The sequence below is a fragment of the Zalophus californianus genome, chromosome 5, assembly GCF_009762305.2.
Source record: "Zalophus californianus isolate mZalCal1 chromosome 5, mZalCal1.pri.v2, whole genome shotgun sequence".
NCBI classification, from domain to species: Eukaryota; Metazoa; Chordata; class Mammalia; order Carnivora; family Otariidae; genus Zalophus; species Zalophus californianus.
In genome coordinates this window covers 63454257-63471920 of record NC_045599.1, presented here as the reverse complement: position 1 = coordinate 63471920, position 17664 = coordinate 63454257, and the positions used below count along the sequence as shown (strand labels likewise).

Genomic DNA, 17664 nt, shown 5'->3' with positions numbered 1-17664 from the left:
CCTTCTTTTTGTTTTGTGTCACTTTGCACCCCACCTGCTTTACTCTCTTCTCCAACACTTTGGCCCTAGGAACAGGGATTCAAAGGCTTTCCTAAGTTCACTTGCTGTGTCTCTAAACTGGCCCCGGGTGGGGTGGGGGATGGCGCACGTGTCTGGGGCATTGGCATCGGATTTGCTCTATCTCATTTTCACTCAGCATTAGCAGAATGAAGAGGTGACACAGTTGCCTCAGAATTCATTGCTAGAAATTTCCACCTGAAGTCCAACGATACTGAGGCTTTTCATTTCATTGCAGCTCTTGATCTTACCAACTCAGGTAAGAATTCAAGTCTGGAGATTTCACTATCTTTGTCTCTTATACAAGCCAAGGGAGGTTTCTAGAAGCTGTATAGGAAGAGACAAGCAGAGTTCAGAAAGCCTCACTGAGGTGATTATATTAGACCGACTTGTCTTGTTCCATCTTCTACCTTTCCACCACAAGTAGCAGCTGCGTCTTTGTGGGGTCTGTCATGCCTTTTCCTTTTTAAGACAAGGTCGGAAAATCATGCAAGGAGTGGATCAAAGGGCACAACCCTTAAGTAAGTTTTAAATTATCAGGTAGGAGGAAATGAGATAGATAATTTGGTCTCAAGTCTTGTTCTTTCCTTCCCCCCCCACCCCCCAATGGACTACATTTTACATCCCTAATTTTTGTTTGACGCTGCCGTCTGTGGCAGTACAACTTCAAACACTCTCCAGAGTACCAAGGTGAAGGAATAAAATGGTAAATACTGATGAAGTATCAACCCACTCACATGAAGCCTTCAGTGGCTTATGCTCTGCTTCTTTTCCATCAGCGTGAGAATATTCTCTCAATAAGATGGGCTGGAAATTGGCTGTGGAGGTAGAGGAGGTGGGGAGTTAGCAACGAGAGCCTGTGTCAATGCCTTAATCACCTTTATGCTTTATGTTCTCCCACAAATGAACTACAAAAACATGTGTGGACATACATGCTTGCAGGAAGGTATAGGCAGATGTATGCCCTTGGCCCAAAGCGGTCTTTTTATGTTAGAGGAGATTATGCTTTTCAGATGAGCAGCAAACGTGCAAGATTTGCCCATGGCAGGCTGAGGTTGGGGCAGGCTAGAAGGGATCATAGCAATTTAGTTAATTCTGGCTCGCCCTTGCATCAGCTGTGCTTAGAACCTCAGAGATGTCAGTCTCCTTTATTCCTTCATTGTGCACTCACTGAAAACTCACCAGATGCTAGGAGTATCTTTATAAAATATCATAAACTCACATAAGATGGTTTTTGTCCTCAGTTGGGTATAAACTTTTGTCCTCAGTTGGGTAGAAACATTTTTAGCATGGAATCACTTTTTGGTGCTTCATTAATCATTTGAAAATTATATGATTGTTTCCTTCACTTGTGTGAAATGTGATGATTTGTTCAATAATATCTAGGGGGGGCTACAGCTTAGGGTTGTGCAGGTTGCGTACTATCCAATACCGGGGGTTACCATTCACTCTGCGGTGCATGGTGCAAAACCAAAGCCTCTGAGCTCCTAGTGGGTCCCAGAGGATATTGTGGTACATAGTTTCTACCCTTTTGGAGCTGGCATTCCATATGCACCCATGCAATGGGTTGGATTCTGCTCTTGAATCCCATACAGTATTCCTAGAACTACTTTAAACTAGTTGACCGTCTTTTGATAGAGCCCGCTATGGAAATGGACTAAAATTTTGGTGTGTTCTGTGATTACACTGATGCTGAACTTACAGCAATATCTGTATTAATCTGGCATTCCTGAAGAGTAAGTGAAAATCCAAAACTAAAAGCCTGATATATTTTGAAATTTTTACATTTTACTTTTGTAAAACATTGACAATCTTCCTTACTAAATAGAGTATACATGACACGATTAAGACCATCCTTCTTTGTAACGGGTTCTAACAGTTACATTTTTAGGGTATCATTTTGAGATATGTAAAGATAAGGTAAATAACTTGTGGTGGTGGTGAAGCTTTGTTTAGATTACCTGCTAGCATCAGGAATAATGCAAATAAGCGTGACGTGCAAGGCCTTCTTGTCCCTGCCCTGGCTGCCCGTCCAACCTAGCCCCAGCTTCTCCACGTCATCACGCTGAGTCTCCTCCTCTGCAGTCCCCCGGAGTCGTGCGCAGCCATCCAACAACCCGAGGCCTCCCCAGCTCATTTCCTTGGCGCGGACTCTTCTGATAGACAGCAGTATCTGTTGCCCTCTTCTCGATCTCCTTGTCTTGCAGATCCAGCTGAGCCATCATCTCCTTTGTAAAACCATTCCTGCCCCCACCCCCAGCCCCACCCCCAGGCTGGGTGAGGGGCCTGCCAAGCCTGCTGCATTGCACAACCTCGGAGGGGACCCATCCCCATTCATACTGGGGAGCCTCTCCTCTTTCTCCAGTAGTGTCCTGAGTATGCCTCGATGCACTTAGCATTCCGCTCTGTTCTACTCCTTCACAGCCCCCCTGAAGGGTGACTGCTTTGGGATCTGAAGCCTTATCGCTACTTGAATAAAGTGGTGCTCTGTGGATAATTACTTGAATTGTGGCTAAATACGGCACAGGACATAATTCAGGAGCCCTTAAGCTATGTAAGGCTGGGTTTTCGCTCCCGGAATCTGCTCAGATTGTTCACTTAGCCTATCTGGCGGGTTTTTCTTTGTTGTGACTTCTGTCCTTCAGGTCATTTCTCCCATTTCCGGGGACTGTTGCTGCTGGCCGCTTTTTTCAGGTGTCCATTAGCACAAAGGAACACTGCTCCTTCTCCTCTTCCCAGCTGCTGTGTTTTTCTTCTCCCTTCTCCTCCCCTTCTCCCGCCTCCCCACTCCTCCTCTCCCTCTCCTGCCTCCTCCTCTTCTCTCTTTCTCGCCCCTCTCCCCAATTCCCCATTCCTCTCTTGCTCCTCCCCTGCTTTGTTCTCTCCTTCTTTCCTCTTCTGAGGGCTTCTCGGGAGTAGGGGCTTTTGCCCTTTAAACAATTGCTTACAAAAGCACACATGCTTTTTTAGAAGCCAATCTCTGAATCAGCCATTGACATTTTATTTCCCATGACATTCGTATCTTTAGTGGTTCTCTTGGTATCTGTTGTATGGTATACACTACAAATTATTTTCAGGTGTGAAGTTATTACCAACGTCTGAATGCAGTGTCTGAGAACTGTGTGTGTGAGGTGCGTATGTGCTGTTTTGGGACAGCAGTTTCTTTTTTGAAGAGTTGTGCAATGCTACCATGTCTCTTGCTTTCTGGGTACTATACACCCAGGATTATATTGCATCACCTAGGTACAAAAATAGCTGCATACCTGCTAAAGTTCACAAGGTGAAAGAGAATATTCAAAGGTCATTACTACACAAATAATCCTCCACTGTCCTTTGCTCAGCAGTGATGAGAACTTGGGTCTTCTTTGTTCATGGAATGATCGTTGCCTTCTATGAAAATTATGGAAGAGAAAAAAGGTGGTTTTTATGGTTGCTCCTTTCCTCTGAACTTTGACAGAACCCAACCAGGTACAATGTTTCCTCTACACTGCTCTCACTAGCATGGACTTGAGACTCTCCTTGAAAATTTACAAAGCCATGGTCACATTTGAAATGGAAAAGACCTTGGCGGACTTAGTGTTGGTAAATCTAGCGGTGGAAATTTGGAGCCAGGTTGAAAGGAAGGGTCTGTGGGAAGGGTGGGGGTGGTAATTTTATGGTATTCAAGGATTGAAAAACCTTTGAGATTTAGATGGACATACTTTCCCTACTTCTTGTGAGAATACGGCCCATATTTTTATGTTTTGTACTCGTAGACGGTTATTTGGTTCTGAGTCAAAGATGAGCCTGATACTTATGTATCTCAAAAGTATTAAATGGCATTGTTATTTATGAAAGAAAGTTACAAATTATGTAGATATCTTTGGATCTAGAGTAGTCAGTTCTAAGTGACAGTAAATCAGTGCTTCCGTGCCTATAAAGAAGGTTGGTTAAATGGTATTGGCTGTTTTCAGAATGAATAAATGCCTCAGCTAAAGATGTAAATGAGGATTATTTAGTTTTTAAAAGCTTATAAAACACTTTCAAAGATCACTATCTCTTAAAAACCTACCAACGTGAATTCTTGGGCTGTATCTCACTTCATAAAACCAATTTGGAAACTTAATTTAATGAGCTTAGCTGTTGATATTTGCCAAGTTAATTGGAGAGTATTGTATTCTCCCTCTTTGTGCTGTGTAGACACAGCCTTTTGGACTGGAACAGGCTTTGTTACTCATAAGCCAATGAACTGAATTCTGATGAGGATCATGCTTTGACGTAGGATGTGAACCAATAATAAACTTGCTTCAGGGTCTTGGAAGAGACCTTAAAAGTGGCAGCCAAAAGAGGTGGAGATTGCACCAAGCCCAGAAGAGACAGAAGTTTCTGCTGCTAACGACCATCAATGGATTTTTTTTGTTTTTATCATGACTTAGTACAATCAGATACCTCAGTAAATCATCGATCATAAAACTCTTCCTTGTATTTTGTAAAAAAATCAGAATTGATATACATTTAAAATCTTTCTACACCTTCTCAGAGTCTGATCACCGTATAAAATACATGTGAGTTACCTGATTCTTACTGTTTGTCAACTAGTTTAGAATTACATGGGTGGTCCAGTGGTGAGTTGAGAGTTGGATTTGGTGTTATGTAGAAAGCTTGTTACTGTTGCATCTGTGATACCACAAAGCTATCTTGTAGATGGTTTGCAGTTGTATTTTTAGATCCAGTATTCATATAATGTTTACCTGAGAGCTGTCGGAATTTGGAACTTTTTAAGAAATGTTAAAATTGTGAATGAAACAGTCTTAAAAATACTGTTTTGCTAGCTCAATTAGAAATACTTTCAAAAACAGTTTAATTAAAAGTGATGTTATGATCAGTTTTCTACCCATATAAACCCTACTTCTAAATATTTTACTTAAAAACTTTTGTTTCAAATTACAAGGGCCTGTTAGAGGTTTGCATTCGTTTAGTTGAAGGCATGTGAGCTCGATTCTAAATTCATTTTTATACGACCCACATTTAAAAGTAGTCCTCTCACTTGTCAATTTTATTATTTGCATATTAAAATATAAAGAAGAGTTATTTTTCCATGGTTTTAAAATGATGCCAATGAGTAATAAAAAAAAATTGATGTTGTTTTATTTTATTTGCTATAGTCTGTTTTTGGATTTGTTATTTGTAAGGGAAACAATGAGTTAACAATCTAAGCTCTTAATATTCTTTTATATATATATATTCATTCTACTAGAGTGTTTCAGAAAAACCTGTTTACTATACATTTTTGGTTAAAGGGGGCCTTTCAGTCTCTTAAATGCCTGTGCTTAAGTTCTATTTGAATTGCAATTCACTAGGAAATATGTCTACCTTTGCAGGGTTCTTAATGTAGTGCCAAATTCCTTGTTCAGTGTTCAGAAATCATTTATTATTACTGATAATGACAATAAGTCATTTGATTTTTTACATTAAGAAAAAAATTTTGAAGTTTAATTTTATATTACTCAATATAATGCCTTGTTGTTGACACTATTGAGATTTTTGATCATGGAATCAAAGAATAAATTATAAAATAAGGTCTTTCTTACACAAGTATGCCTAGCAAGAATAGTCTTTAGAGTACACTTATTCACTTTTAGAGAAAACTTTTTTTTTTCTTCCAGAATGATGCTAACATATGTATATGCTTTATTGTTGGTTTGGGGGGAAATTACTCTTGGCCAGAAGAAATGAAGAAAATTTTAGTGAAGCTTTTATTTTAGTCAAAATTACTTCTACCACGTGGATTTATTAGTCCCATAATCCAGTCATTGTTATAATGCCAACACACTGTGGCGGTATTGAACGCATTAAAATATAAAGTAACTCTGAGATAGCCTGAGAAGGAGCAGCAATGTTAATTTCTATCCTGACAGATTTAGTTATCTTTTAAGAATTTTTCGTGACGTGGTTTGATTTTTTTTACCATTTTCTTTATGTGTAATGATAGAAAATGAATATTTTCTTCTGTATTCCATGAAGGATACACCTATAAAAGCATAGCAATATAAGATTCATATCGATTACAGTCTAGTTTTTAATGTTCTATGGTAAAGTTATGGTTTTCAGGGCACCAAATGTGGGCTACATTCTCCAAAGATAAATAGAAGGGAAGAGGTTGATTTTCTTTTAATATTACTGTCATCATCAAAATGCATTGTTAGTACATTAACAATGTATTTATTGACTTCCTCTACTGACAACTATCCGGTTAAGAAAAAACTATTAATTACAGAAGACATGTTCCCGCCCAATCCTGAAAACTTAGAAATCTCATGTAACTGAAAAGCTTTTGAGTAGATTGTGAGAAGCCCATGGATGATATCTAGACAGAGCTGACCACAACATGCCAAAACTGCTGGTGCCATTTCTACTACCCTCGGGAACTTGGAAACCATAGGTCTTCTTGTCTACCTGTTTGTACCAGTTTTTTTCTCCAACATATTGTGAATTATCCACTAGAGTTAGAATTAGAATATTGGAATATATTGAGAGCAAATCTGTGATACCCTCTGAGCCAACAGAGAGGAGAGTCTTACTGACTGCCCATGTAAATGCACAGGGAAACAGACATTTTCAAGTATGTATTGTCAGAATGAGTTGGTATGTCCGAGTACACTTGCCATCCCACCTGTATGATGTGGCTACATGCAAAATTCACTAAGAGCACACAATGACAAGAAAGTCTTCATCTACTAGAGTTACAACTTACATTCTCTTCTTCCTGTCATAGGAGTGAATTTTGAAACTACCTGTCCAGTGGTATTATCCCATTTTAAGAGACTCCTGGCTGAAAAGGACACATCACAAAATTGGAGAGGCCTAGTGTACTCTGCTTACTGTTTTCATAGTAGAAAAATGAGTCAAATAAGATGTAAAATAAGTATATAATACTATCTTTATTATACCTAGAAATGCATCCCCAACCTCAGTGTGAGCTGGGATAGAGAACACAATTCCAAGTAAAGGTATCGTATGCAAAAAAATTTTGAATGAAATGTTCGCAACTTTTAAGCATCACTTTAAGGTTAGGGTTTTACATAGTTTACAACCTAGAAGTGTCAGAATCCTGCTGTACGTGCTTTATTCATTTATTCATTCAGCAATGCCAGACTGTTACTTGGAAACAAGAAAAGGCCCTACGCTTGTTAATATGTGTACACACTGCTTCCCCCACACACCCTAGGTATTCAACAAAAGCTTGCAGAATTGAACACTATATGGAACACCAAATACAAGTTGTACTTTTATTCATGTATGCCTTTTTTCAACTTGTTTTGGAAAACCTATAGACAAAACCACTGCAGAATTCTTTCATAAAATTGGTTGGGGGTAAGTCTAACTCTCATCTCAAGAATTATTTAAAGCAGGTTCAGATGGGTTAATGAACAAATGAACTTTGATTAAAGGAAGGGATGCTGAGTTTGTCCCTAACTCCATCAATATTCTCTGAGAGAGATAGAGAGATGGCAAAGAATAACCAGCCAAAAGCAGTAAGTGACTTGAATTGCTATTTCAACAAGCATTACTGATATTAACCCTTTAAAATCCATGAATTTATTTGCTGAGGAGGACAGTCCTAGAATGCGATATGAGTAGAATGGAGGGCCTGAACTCTCCAGAAAGAAAAGCATCACATAATAACAATAGTAACTAATTAACTACTGTGTATAAGACATTGACATTTGTCATTGACTATTCCAATCGATGGCTAAAAACACATGACCCAAAAGCAGCCGAATGACTTCTGTCAGGATCACACAACTAGAAAATAGCAGAGCCAGGACTGAAACGAAATTTTCCCTTTCTTCCTTTACACTTAACACCGTATCTCCCCACCTGCCTAGGAGAGCTCCAATGGACATGCTACTGGTTTATACGATTGTGTCAGATATCAAATAATGTGATAAATATTATAAAACATAGGAAGAGGAGAAAAGTGGAGAGAAAAATGGAGAGGTTGGGCGAGATTCATATGCAGAAATAGAAGGAGAGAAGAAAAACAAGAAAAGATAAAACAATGATGGAAAATTTAGAGGAAAAATGGAGATAAAGTAGGTGATTTCAAAATACAGAAGAACAGAAAAAGAAATAACTCATAAATTTTAAGATGCAGATTATTCTGAGAGTCATGAGGATCCGAGGAAGCAAAGACTGAGCACAACCAGATTAGAAAGGGCCCATGGCTGGCCATCTAATTCAGGGCATCATAAATGCTCTTTAGCTTCTTCAGTAGCCTGTGCTTTCATGGAACAAGGCAAGATAACAGGGGAAAATGCTATGTTCATTTGAAGTTTATATAAACTCACTCCCTGAGGGGAGTTGTATCATTGCACAAAGATTTTTTTTTTTTTTTTTTTTTTTTTTTTTTTAGTTATGGCTTCTCTCTTGAGCGTTAAGGTATATTCCAAGCAGTTCTGCATTACCCCATTGTGTGCGATAAATCCTGGGGCTTAGGTAAAGAACCAACTGTCCCTCCACGCACTAAACAACTCAAATGCATTGTTAGTCTGAATTCTTTAGCTATCCTTTGGGTCAGAGGTGTGACCTCCGGGATCACACATACCTGGAGAGTCAAAGCAAAAAACAAAGCCAACCAACAACAGCAGAGCACCTGAGGAGCCAGGGTAAGGTTATCATTTTTTTAAATTGCTAAACATGAAAAAATATACAGTTTGAGAAGCCTACAATTTTTAATTCCATGAAATAGAGGCCATTCTAACAGCAATAAGGTAAAAAAAAAAAAAGTTACTTCACAAAAACCCCAAATTTTTTAAATGAATTAATGTAACCTAATGAAGAAGTGCACTTTAGCAGTCCCTTCTCTTTCTTTCTTTTGTATTTTTTTTTTCATTTCACTGCACCGCTGACCAAGTTTTAAGAAACACTGATCATGAACCCTCTTCTGCCTATAACTGGATCAGATTTAAAAGATACCAAGGAGAAAAAGATTCAGTCTCTTTCAATGTAATTCTGTTAAATGAGATTCTTATTCAATCTTTAGCAAACTGCATTGATTCTTATAATTTTTAAACTAAATTTCAAGTGCTAAATTGAAATCTGGTTTAGTTCATTATGTCCTCAGTGGAGGAAAAAAGTAACTCTCACCATCCTCCATATAATAATACAGGTAACTCTTGAAACAGTGTTAAACTCTCCTCAGTCTTGGCTGCCTAGTCCTTACAGCTGTTTCTCCCAGGTCCAGTTTTCCATTCATTCTTCCTCTTGGCACAGGGAGGTCCTGGGTCTTGGGCACACAGTGAGGAAAGCATTGAGACTTTGTACTCAAACGTGCCTTGTGCAAAGAGGGCTGTGGTAAGTGCTACTCCTATAACCCAGGGAGAGAGGGATGAGGGACAGCATTCTGACTTGTGTGAACTGTAAGGGATCTGAGAGAACCAGCTAGGACCGCCGAAAGCGTTCCTCGGGGCACACAGGACCTCATGGATGGTGCTGGAGAGTGCAAGTTCTGGGGTCAGACTGCCCAGATCCCCAGGACCTCCCTCTCTACATGCTTGGAACTCCACCACACTGACTCTATTGCTGGAATTATAAAATGTGTATAATAACATACTTCTTTGGGGCGCCTGGGTGGCTCAGTCGGTTGGGCGTCTTCCTTCAGCTCAAGTCATGATCCCAGGGTCCCAGGATTGAGCCCCGCATCTCGTTCCCTGCTCAGTGGGGAGTCTGCTTCTCCCTCTGCACCTCACCCTGCTTGTGCTCTCCCTCCCTCATTCCCTCTCTCTCTCCTAAATAAATAAATAAATAAATAAATAAATAAAATCTTAAAAAAAATAACATCCTTCTTCAATTGGGTTGTTTTGAGAAATAGTAATTAAATGGGTGAGGTTCCCAGGGCAGTTGCTAGCATGTAGCAGTTGCTCAGGAAATATGTGGCCTAGCTCTCTCGTAGCGCAGCAAACAGCATGTGTGCCTTCCAACTGGCTTAGTTCCCCACTACCTAATACAGTAATTTTATTATTATTTTTTAAAATTGAAGTATAGTTGACAGGCAATGTTACATTAGTTTCAGGGGTACAATATTGTGAATTGACAAGTCTATACATTACCTTGTGTTCACAAGTGTAGCTACCATCCTAACACTAATTTTTTAAAAAGGTTTTTATTTATTTATTTGACACACAGAGAGAGAGAGAGACAGCAAGAGAGGGAACACAAGCAGGGGGAGTAGGAGAGGGAGAAGCAGGCTTCCCGCGGAGCAGGGAGCCCGATGTGGGGCTCGATCCCAGGACCCTGGGACCATGACCCAAGCCGAAGGCAGACGCCTAACGACTGAGCCACCCAGGCGCCCCACTAACATTAATTTTAACACAGTAGTTTAAGGACTAGCAATTGGCCGCTTTGGTATTAGACTGTTGGTATTAGTTTATCTTTATTTCTATCAGACTATTAGACTTTTATGTTGGCCACAGTACCTTGCTTCTGAATAGTGGTTTAATTATCACCCAAGCAAAACTGTAATATTACAGTCCCATCGTAGGTCTTTGACCAAGAACACAGATATTTCCATATGAACCCCTCTTGAAACTGGTTGTGGTATGGGGCGGCAAGTCTTGGGAGGCTGTAAAAAGAGACCATTGATGTGTGAGTTGCAGCTAAACTGAGCACTAGTTCAAGGCTGGTAATAACTGGTTGTATAAAAGTCCCCCAAATTTCCCAAGTTTTACTCATATCAAAAACGAACACTTTTTACCTAACATAGCTGGATACCCAGAGAAAAGATTGTTACAAAATGCAAACAAACAGGAGTCCATTCATTCACTCGCAAGACCACCCGCTATGCCTGAGGCATCCTTCACTGAGGCCCAGCGCTCAACTCAGACAAGGGGCACAGCCCTTGTCCTCAAGGACCTCCATCCATTGTGCAGTACCTCATGTTGTACTGCTGTTTGCTTAAACACTGAAGATCGTGTCCCTAGTGTTCGTTTGTCTAGTTTCACCTCTTTTGGTAAGACAGTCATTTCACTGCTGGGGTAGCAAAGATAACTCCCACTCTCTCCTACCAGGAGTGCCTGAATGCCTGGTGGGTGCTCAGAAGTGCTCACTGACATGCGCCTCTCTTCTACTCACAAATCACTGAAGATGTGCAATATCCTTTTTAAATTGAAGATGATGATGATGGTGTGTGTGTGTGTGTGTGTGTGTGTGTGTGTATACCCATGTGAGCCATCAAAGCAGTGTTCATGACACCCAGTGATATTATAAATGAATAGGAATGAGGCAGGGCACAGTCATGTTAAAGAAAATACCATCTAACTTCTCCCATGTAAGTCGTGGGGCAAAAAATGTATATTGACATATAACACAAGTTAAGGATTTAAGACCATAGTAGGTTCAAGTTAAAGAGCCTAAATAAACAAGGCAATTAAACAAAGAACACATTAAGCTTCACTTTCAGAAAAGTAAGTGCAACTTTTTAAAGTAGGTGTTGCTTTTGCTTGAAAGCAAATACAAACTTTACTGCTTACTAGATATGTGACCGTCAGCAAGGTAACTGTCTGAATCAGGAAATATGGAAGTTTTGGTCTCATGAGCTCAAGGACTGCATGAACCATTGCAGGTACCATGCTTAGCATAGCACTTGGCAAATAGACTTTCAGTTAAAAGGAATTGCTGTTAGAATTGTTATTTATCACCCCCACACCACCTGGGATGTCTGCAATTAAAAACCGAGTCCTTGGACAGTTAATATGTTAATTCAATGGGACGAACCCTTGGTGATATGACTTTTAATACTATGGTATGGAATTAAAGGAGATATATAAATTTGTGTGTAATATATTTTGAAGAAAAGTGAATAAAAATAAGGATGACTGTAGTGGTAGGATGCACAAGTCTAAAAATGGGCGTGTGAGTGTGTGTAAATTATGCTGTAAATGACCACACCAATGGGAAAATTAATATAGCAACTTCTCCGCCTCTATTCCTCTGATCCCTCACTTTTTGAATTTCTCCTTTCTTTAACTGCTGAAATTGTATGCTTTCCTCACACTCTCTTCCACATTTTCCTTTCCTTTGACTCCTGTGGCAAGCAGAGAGCCCCCGATACCTCTTGTGCTGGTTTGCTCATTGTTTTATGTTTGTGTATATAATTGCCCCAATGACATCCCAAATTCCAAAAGATCACCTTTATTATGTTTATTCACCAAAAGTGCAATTCTGGGCTGAAAACTGATAATATTTGTAAGTAATATTTCTATGGACAAACATCTGTAGCTTCAAAAAAATCATTATTTCCCAAAAACCCTCAGAGGAACAAGCAAGTGAACTTCAGAAAATAAGATTAGCAACTCAGGTAGAATTTTGAAGGTGACACTCTGACACTCTGAGTTTCCTAGAAAAGTAAGTTTCTTAATTTGCTCATCCATCATCTTCTTTCTGTGACATAAGGAAGAGAAAGAAAAGGAATAAAGTTAACATGAATGACTGAAGCCATAGGCATCCCAGCGATGCTGAGTTTTAGAGGGGAGAATGCAGGGAGGTGGCTCTGTCCCAGGAGAGACAGGGGACACCCGTGACTCGTGTTATCATCAGGCTCCGGAGTCAAGGCTGGCCTGCAAGGAACTCCAGGAACAGACTCAAAGCTCTTTAATAAGTATTCCAGGGAGTCAAGCTTTCCTGGAAAAAACAAATTAGTGTGAGAAGCCAGTACTGTGCAATTTCAGTTTTAAAAATAGCCAAGTGTTGTTAGGGCTGCTATGTGATGAGAGAAAAAGAAAGCCCTTGTTAATATTTGCCTCAGCTTTCACATTAAAATAGAGGAGCGACCCTGAAATTCTTGCCTGGCAAATACGGCCAAGGTCATGAGGCTTGCACCACTTGGAGTCGCTTTTTAGTCCTTCAGATGACAAAGTTTGGGGGGACCATGTCCCCTTTTCTCAAATTGGTCTTGCAATAAAGGACAACCCAGCGATGGCCCTGCCTCTTTCACTTACGACCAGAGCTGCGCTGTGCTGTCCGGTTCTGCTCTTCATCTGCCTTATTGCCCGGGAGGCTGGCAGGGATGTTGCCTGCAGCCGGCCGTGCCTCTACCAACTGCAGAGACCCTACCTGGCACTTGGAGTTGGTGCGTCAGCATTTCAGGTAGAAATGAATGAAAAATCAATCAGGATGACTGCAGTGGTAGCATGCACAACTCGAACCTAGTTTGTCCCTCATTTTCAACTCTTCACCATCGACCCAAGCACGGTTTAAGATGGTAAGTGAATCTGTAATAAATGTGTTGCTTTTGCTTCACCAGGGATTTTTTTTTTTTTTGTCTTCTTTTTTTATTCAGAACAAGCAAATCTAACCTGCTCAGGAAGCTACATGTAAAAAGAATGATGATGTCAACTTTCAAGCACATATTCTTTATTTGCCCTGGTTTAAGATTCTAATTAGACCAGCGATTACTCCTCTACAGATACATCAAATGGTTGTTCTGTCAAGTAATACTTCAAATTCAGAGATTTAAATATTTTTTAAAGTCTTTCTATATCATTGCCATATCTTTTTGTAACCAACTATAACTCTTTATATCAAAACAACACTGATTTAAATTTCTAGATTTACAATTCTGCAAAGATAGAGTTAAACACTGTTTGGACTCTGGCTACATAAGGGAAACTGGAATTGTTCAAAGCTGCAGTCTTCAGCTCCCAAAGACAGCTACAGTAACTTTCTGAACAGATTGGGTTAAATATTCTTACAGACCCATTCTATGATGATAAGGCGGTAATAGGTAGTGCAGTGCAACACTCCAAAGGGTTCCAAATCTCACAAGCCTCTTTGTATGTGATGCTCTCACAGTGAAGAAGACTCCCTGGGTTATAAAGATGAAGAGTCTACTTCTTCTGGTGCTGATTTCAATCTGCTGGGCTGATCATCATTCAGACAACTATACTCTAGATCATGACAGAGTTATTCACGTCCAAGGTAAGAAAACACAGGTTCTCTTATGAAAGTCAAATTAATTTCAAGTCACTTGGAGTTGGGATGTTTGGTTGGTGCTTCTCAATTTTAGTTCTGCTGCATTGACTTTTTCTTTTCCTTTCTGTTAATTGATGAACATGCTCTCCGGCTTTTGACTGCTATTGCATTACAGTAGGGTTAAGAATTGAGGATGATTAAAGTGGAATGGCTTACGAATGTCCAGCTGCAGGGGGGTTGATGCCATTGTTCAAGGCTTTGTAGTACAGTTGCTATCTTCTAAGTAGAATGCAGGGCATCAATTTATTTAAACGTAAGCGAGAGTGGGGAGACAGAGGAAGTAAAACTTAGGATGCAAGGTCATTCTGTGAGAGTGATCATCAAGCAAAACAATGTGAAAATGAAAGTGAGACAAGCTAAGGTTCAAGAGAGATTAACTCACTTTCTGACACTCTCCTCTGTTAAAGCTTTAGTTTCCCATCCACCACTATATTGCTCCTGCATATTTCTTTTCAGCTCGGCTGAATGCTAAGCCTGAGAGCTGTAGCAAGATTTGAGGCTGCAGTAAAATGCAGCTGTCTCCTCAGTCCCAGCTTCAGATGAGGGACATCCTGCATTAAGAAAGCTGAGAGACTTATGCAATAAGAAAAAGAGAGTTTTAAAGGAGCTGTAGTGTCTCTCTTTGCCCTTGGATGCTGAATAATTCAAATAAGAATTATAGACCATAACAGCTTAAACATATGATGATATTAATTTTAGATGAACTCAGTTTGGGTACAAGAGGCATTCTAAGTTTGCCAAGAGACATAAAACATTAAGTTATATCTTCAAGGTCAAAAGTGTACTCTCAGAAAACTGCCATCCACTGTTGGAAAGTATGATTTGTGAAGGTCAAATGATAGTGTAAGTCTTGCTAGAAGTATTTTCCTGCCTATATTATGACTACACAAATAGAATTCTGAATTTGACAATGTCTAGCTATTTTAGACATCTCTCTTACAGTTCTCTTTGCTTCCCACAGCTTTATGTTTTCCAATGTTGGACCGTGAAAAGGAATTATATAATTGTAAATTTTACTATGCAAGCTGCTGACTCAGCTATTTCTTTTAATGTGTATAGTAGAATCCAAGCTGTCTTCCAAAGGCTTTACGGTATTGACACACAGAGATTTCTTGAGGAGGGATAACATCCTTTAACATCTAATCGTAGAATTCAATTCAGCCAAAATAGTAATACCTACTCATTAACAATAGCAGTTTTAAATCCTCTGTAAAATAAATTTTGGCTGTGGTTTCAAGTAATTATTAAATTCCTATTACATTATTAACCATGTATAAAACATTTAGTCTAAATTGCCCCCAGAGTATGAAAATATCATTTTTAAAATACTCCTGGGGAGTCTGTAAGTCAGACTCAAGTGTTCTCAGTGAGGAAAAGTTCTGTTGCTCCAGCCTTTCCAACCCCATATACTCTGCTGAAATTTAGTGCAAAGGCATTTTTGACACAAGTGATCAGAATTATCCAGATCATTTGCATATACTACACAATTTTTTAAGTGACATAATAGTCCACTTCATTTTAATTATAAATTCATATGCTTAGAAAGTTACTCACAGCTTTCAAGTAATAAAACTACAAGGTCTATACTTTGCTTGTGGAAGTTGATACTGAAATGTGATTTGGGACAAGATTATGATGCTACATCCGTTAAGTCGAAATTTATTTTAAAATTACTCTAAATACCCATCATCGTTATTTTTATTCAATAAAACATTTTCTTTTTCCTTTATGATTGCATTCAGATTGAACTTTCATATTCTTCAGTCCTTCAGAGAAATACCTCCAAAGGGTCTGCCATAATTTCAGTGGTCTTTTATAATGCAAAAGTGAACCATAGAGCCCAGTAAATAATCACTGAAGCAGATGACCTCTACTACACACTGAAATACTATATTATTTTCTCACATTTAAAACTGTTATTTATCAAACTTGGCCCAGAAGGAATTTAAGGGAGCTGAAATCCTCCTAAAATTTTATATGAATTTTACAGTCAGAAGATTAAATTAGTAATCTAAATCTCAAATTCCTGAATTGGACTGATAAGCAGTATGAGCTTCTCTCAGTGATAGGAAATTGTTCAGGGGCGCCTGGGTGGCTCAGTCATTAAGGCAGACACCTTTGGCTCAGGTCATGATCCCAGGGTCCTGGGATCGAGCCCCGCATCGGGCTCCCTGCTCCGCAGGAGGCCTGCTTCTCCCTCTCCCACTCCCCCTGCTTGTGTTCCCTCTCTCTCACTATCTCTCTCTCTGTCAAATAAATAAAAATCTTTAAAAAAAAAGAAAATTGTTCAAAATTCATGTTACTACAAAAACAATTTTTCTATCTCCCATTTTTCATTAAGTTTCTATTTTTGTACTATAAGTTCTCCAGGCCTAAATAATACCAGAGGAATAATGCCCACCATCCTCGAATTCTCCTTGGCTGCCATGATAAAGATGTTCAACACTTTAAGACATTCTTGAGTCACATGCGTAAGAGTTACCTAATTATTTTTCTGAGGGCTTCCTCCCAGTTTTGTTGTGGGAACTTTCATAGAGATATAGGCTCAAGAAACTTAATCTGGGTTAAAAAATAAAAATAAAAAAGTCAGGTTACCGGGGGGGAAAAACAGCAAGTGGAGGTCCCTGTGCAAAGCGTTTCTAGTGAAAAGCATTTTCTCGTGATGAGAACTCTCCCAACTTCCCATGGGGAAAAACACAGGTTTAAATAAAATTGCATGAGTACTAATTCATTCCCTTTATTTTTATTTTTTTTTTTTTTGTTCAATCAATTTGGTTACACGAGAAAGCAAATTCCACTTGTCCATGAGGTCTGTTGAAAATGCGTAGTCAGTATATTCACTTGTATATCATACACTGTCCTCAGTGTAGGGAAGGGTAATTTCCTCAATTACTTCTACAGGAAGAGATAGCTTTAGCTAATGTCTTCTCCCTAACACTCTCAACTAATGGATTAGACTCCTCATTTCATAAGGTGCCTCATTAAACAACTTCTAAATCCTTTGAAACTTGAGATCATTAGGAAGAATTTTGTATGGAGTACCAAATCATACAGAAGCACAATTTTTAACATATTTGGATTAGGTCCAAAAACACTTTGTGTAGACTTTTAATTTCCAATAGAAATTCAGAGGTGATGAATACACTTTTTAAACTACAAGTCTTAAGACAGCAGAGAAATGTTATAACCACTTGCCCATTAACCAATGTGAAAAGCAAAGTAGTTACAGTTACACTGAATACTGAAGTGCTTGACCTTACCCAGGTCAGAGAGCCAGCAACTTCCTGCCTCTGGTGTTCAAGAAAATGTGTTCTGATGGCAAGTTCAAGATTGTTAGCCTTACGGCCACTTACTGGTTTTAGACCTTGGACAACTAACTTCACCTCAAGTCTCAGTTACCACATCTAGAAAACTGGGCATGATCACAGATTCCACAGAGCACTGTGAGAATTAAATTAGATAATACATAGAAAAGTGCCTAGTACTGAGCCTGGCAAACAATAAGCTCCTGATAGATAATAGTTGTTGTTGTCACGGTTATTACTTCCTAACCGTCATGGAAAACTGACTTTTATGGGCTTGGGGGTGGTGGGTTAA

The 17664-nt window shown here is 39.2% G+C and overlaps 1 protein-coding gene across 4 annotated transcripts in view; it reads left to right on the top strand.

The window, feature by feature from the left end:
* HAPLN1 (hyaluronan and proteoglycan link protein 1) overlaps positions 1-17664 on the top strand; it is a 76420-nt gene that overhangs the window by 27775 nt on the left and 30981 nt on the right. For 2 of the 4 annotated variants that reach the window (XM_027604228.1, XM_027604224.1), the window contains exon 2: positions 13888-14013. In XM_027604228.1, coding sequence (XP_027460029.1) covers positions 13914-14013 — 100 coding nt within the window. In that variant the 5' untranslated portion in view covers positions 13888-13913. Of the gene's footprint in view, positions 1-4478; positions 4602-13233; positions 13298-13887; positions 14014-17664 lie in introns of those variants that run through there. The other 2 variants (XM_027604226.1, XM_027604227.1) reach the window with 2 other exon arrangements.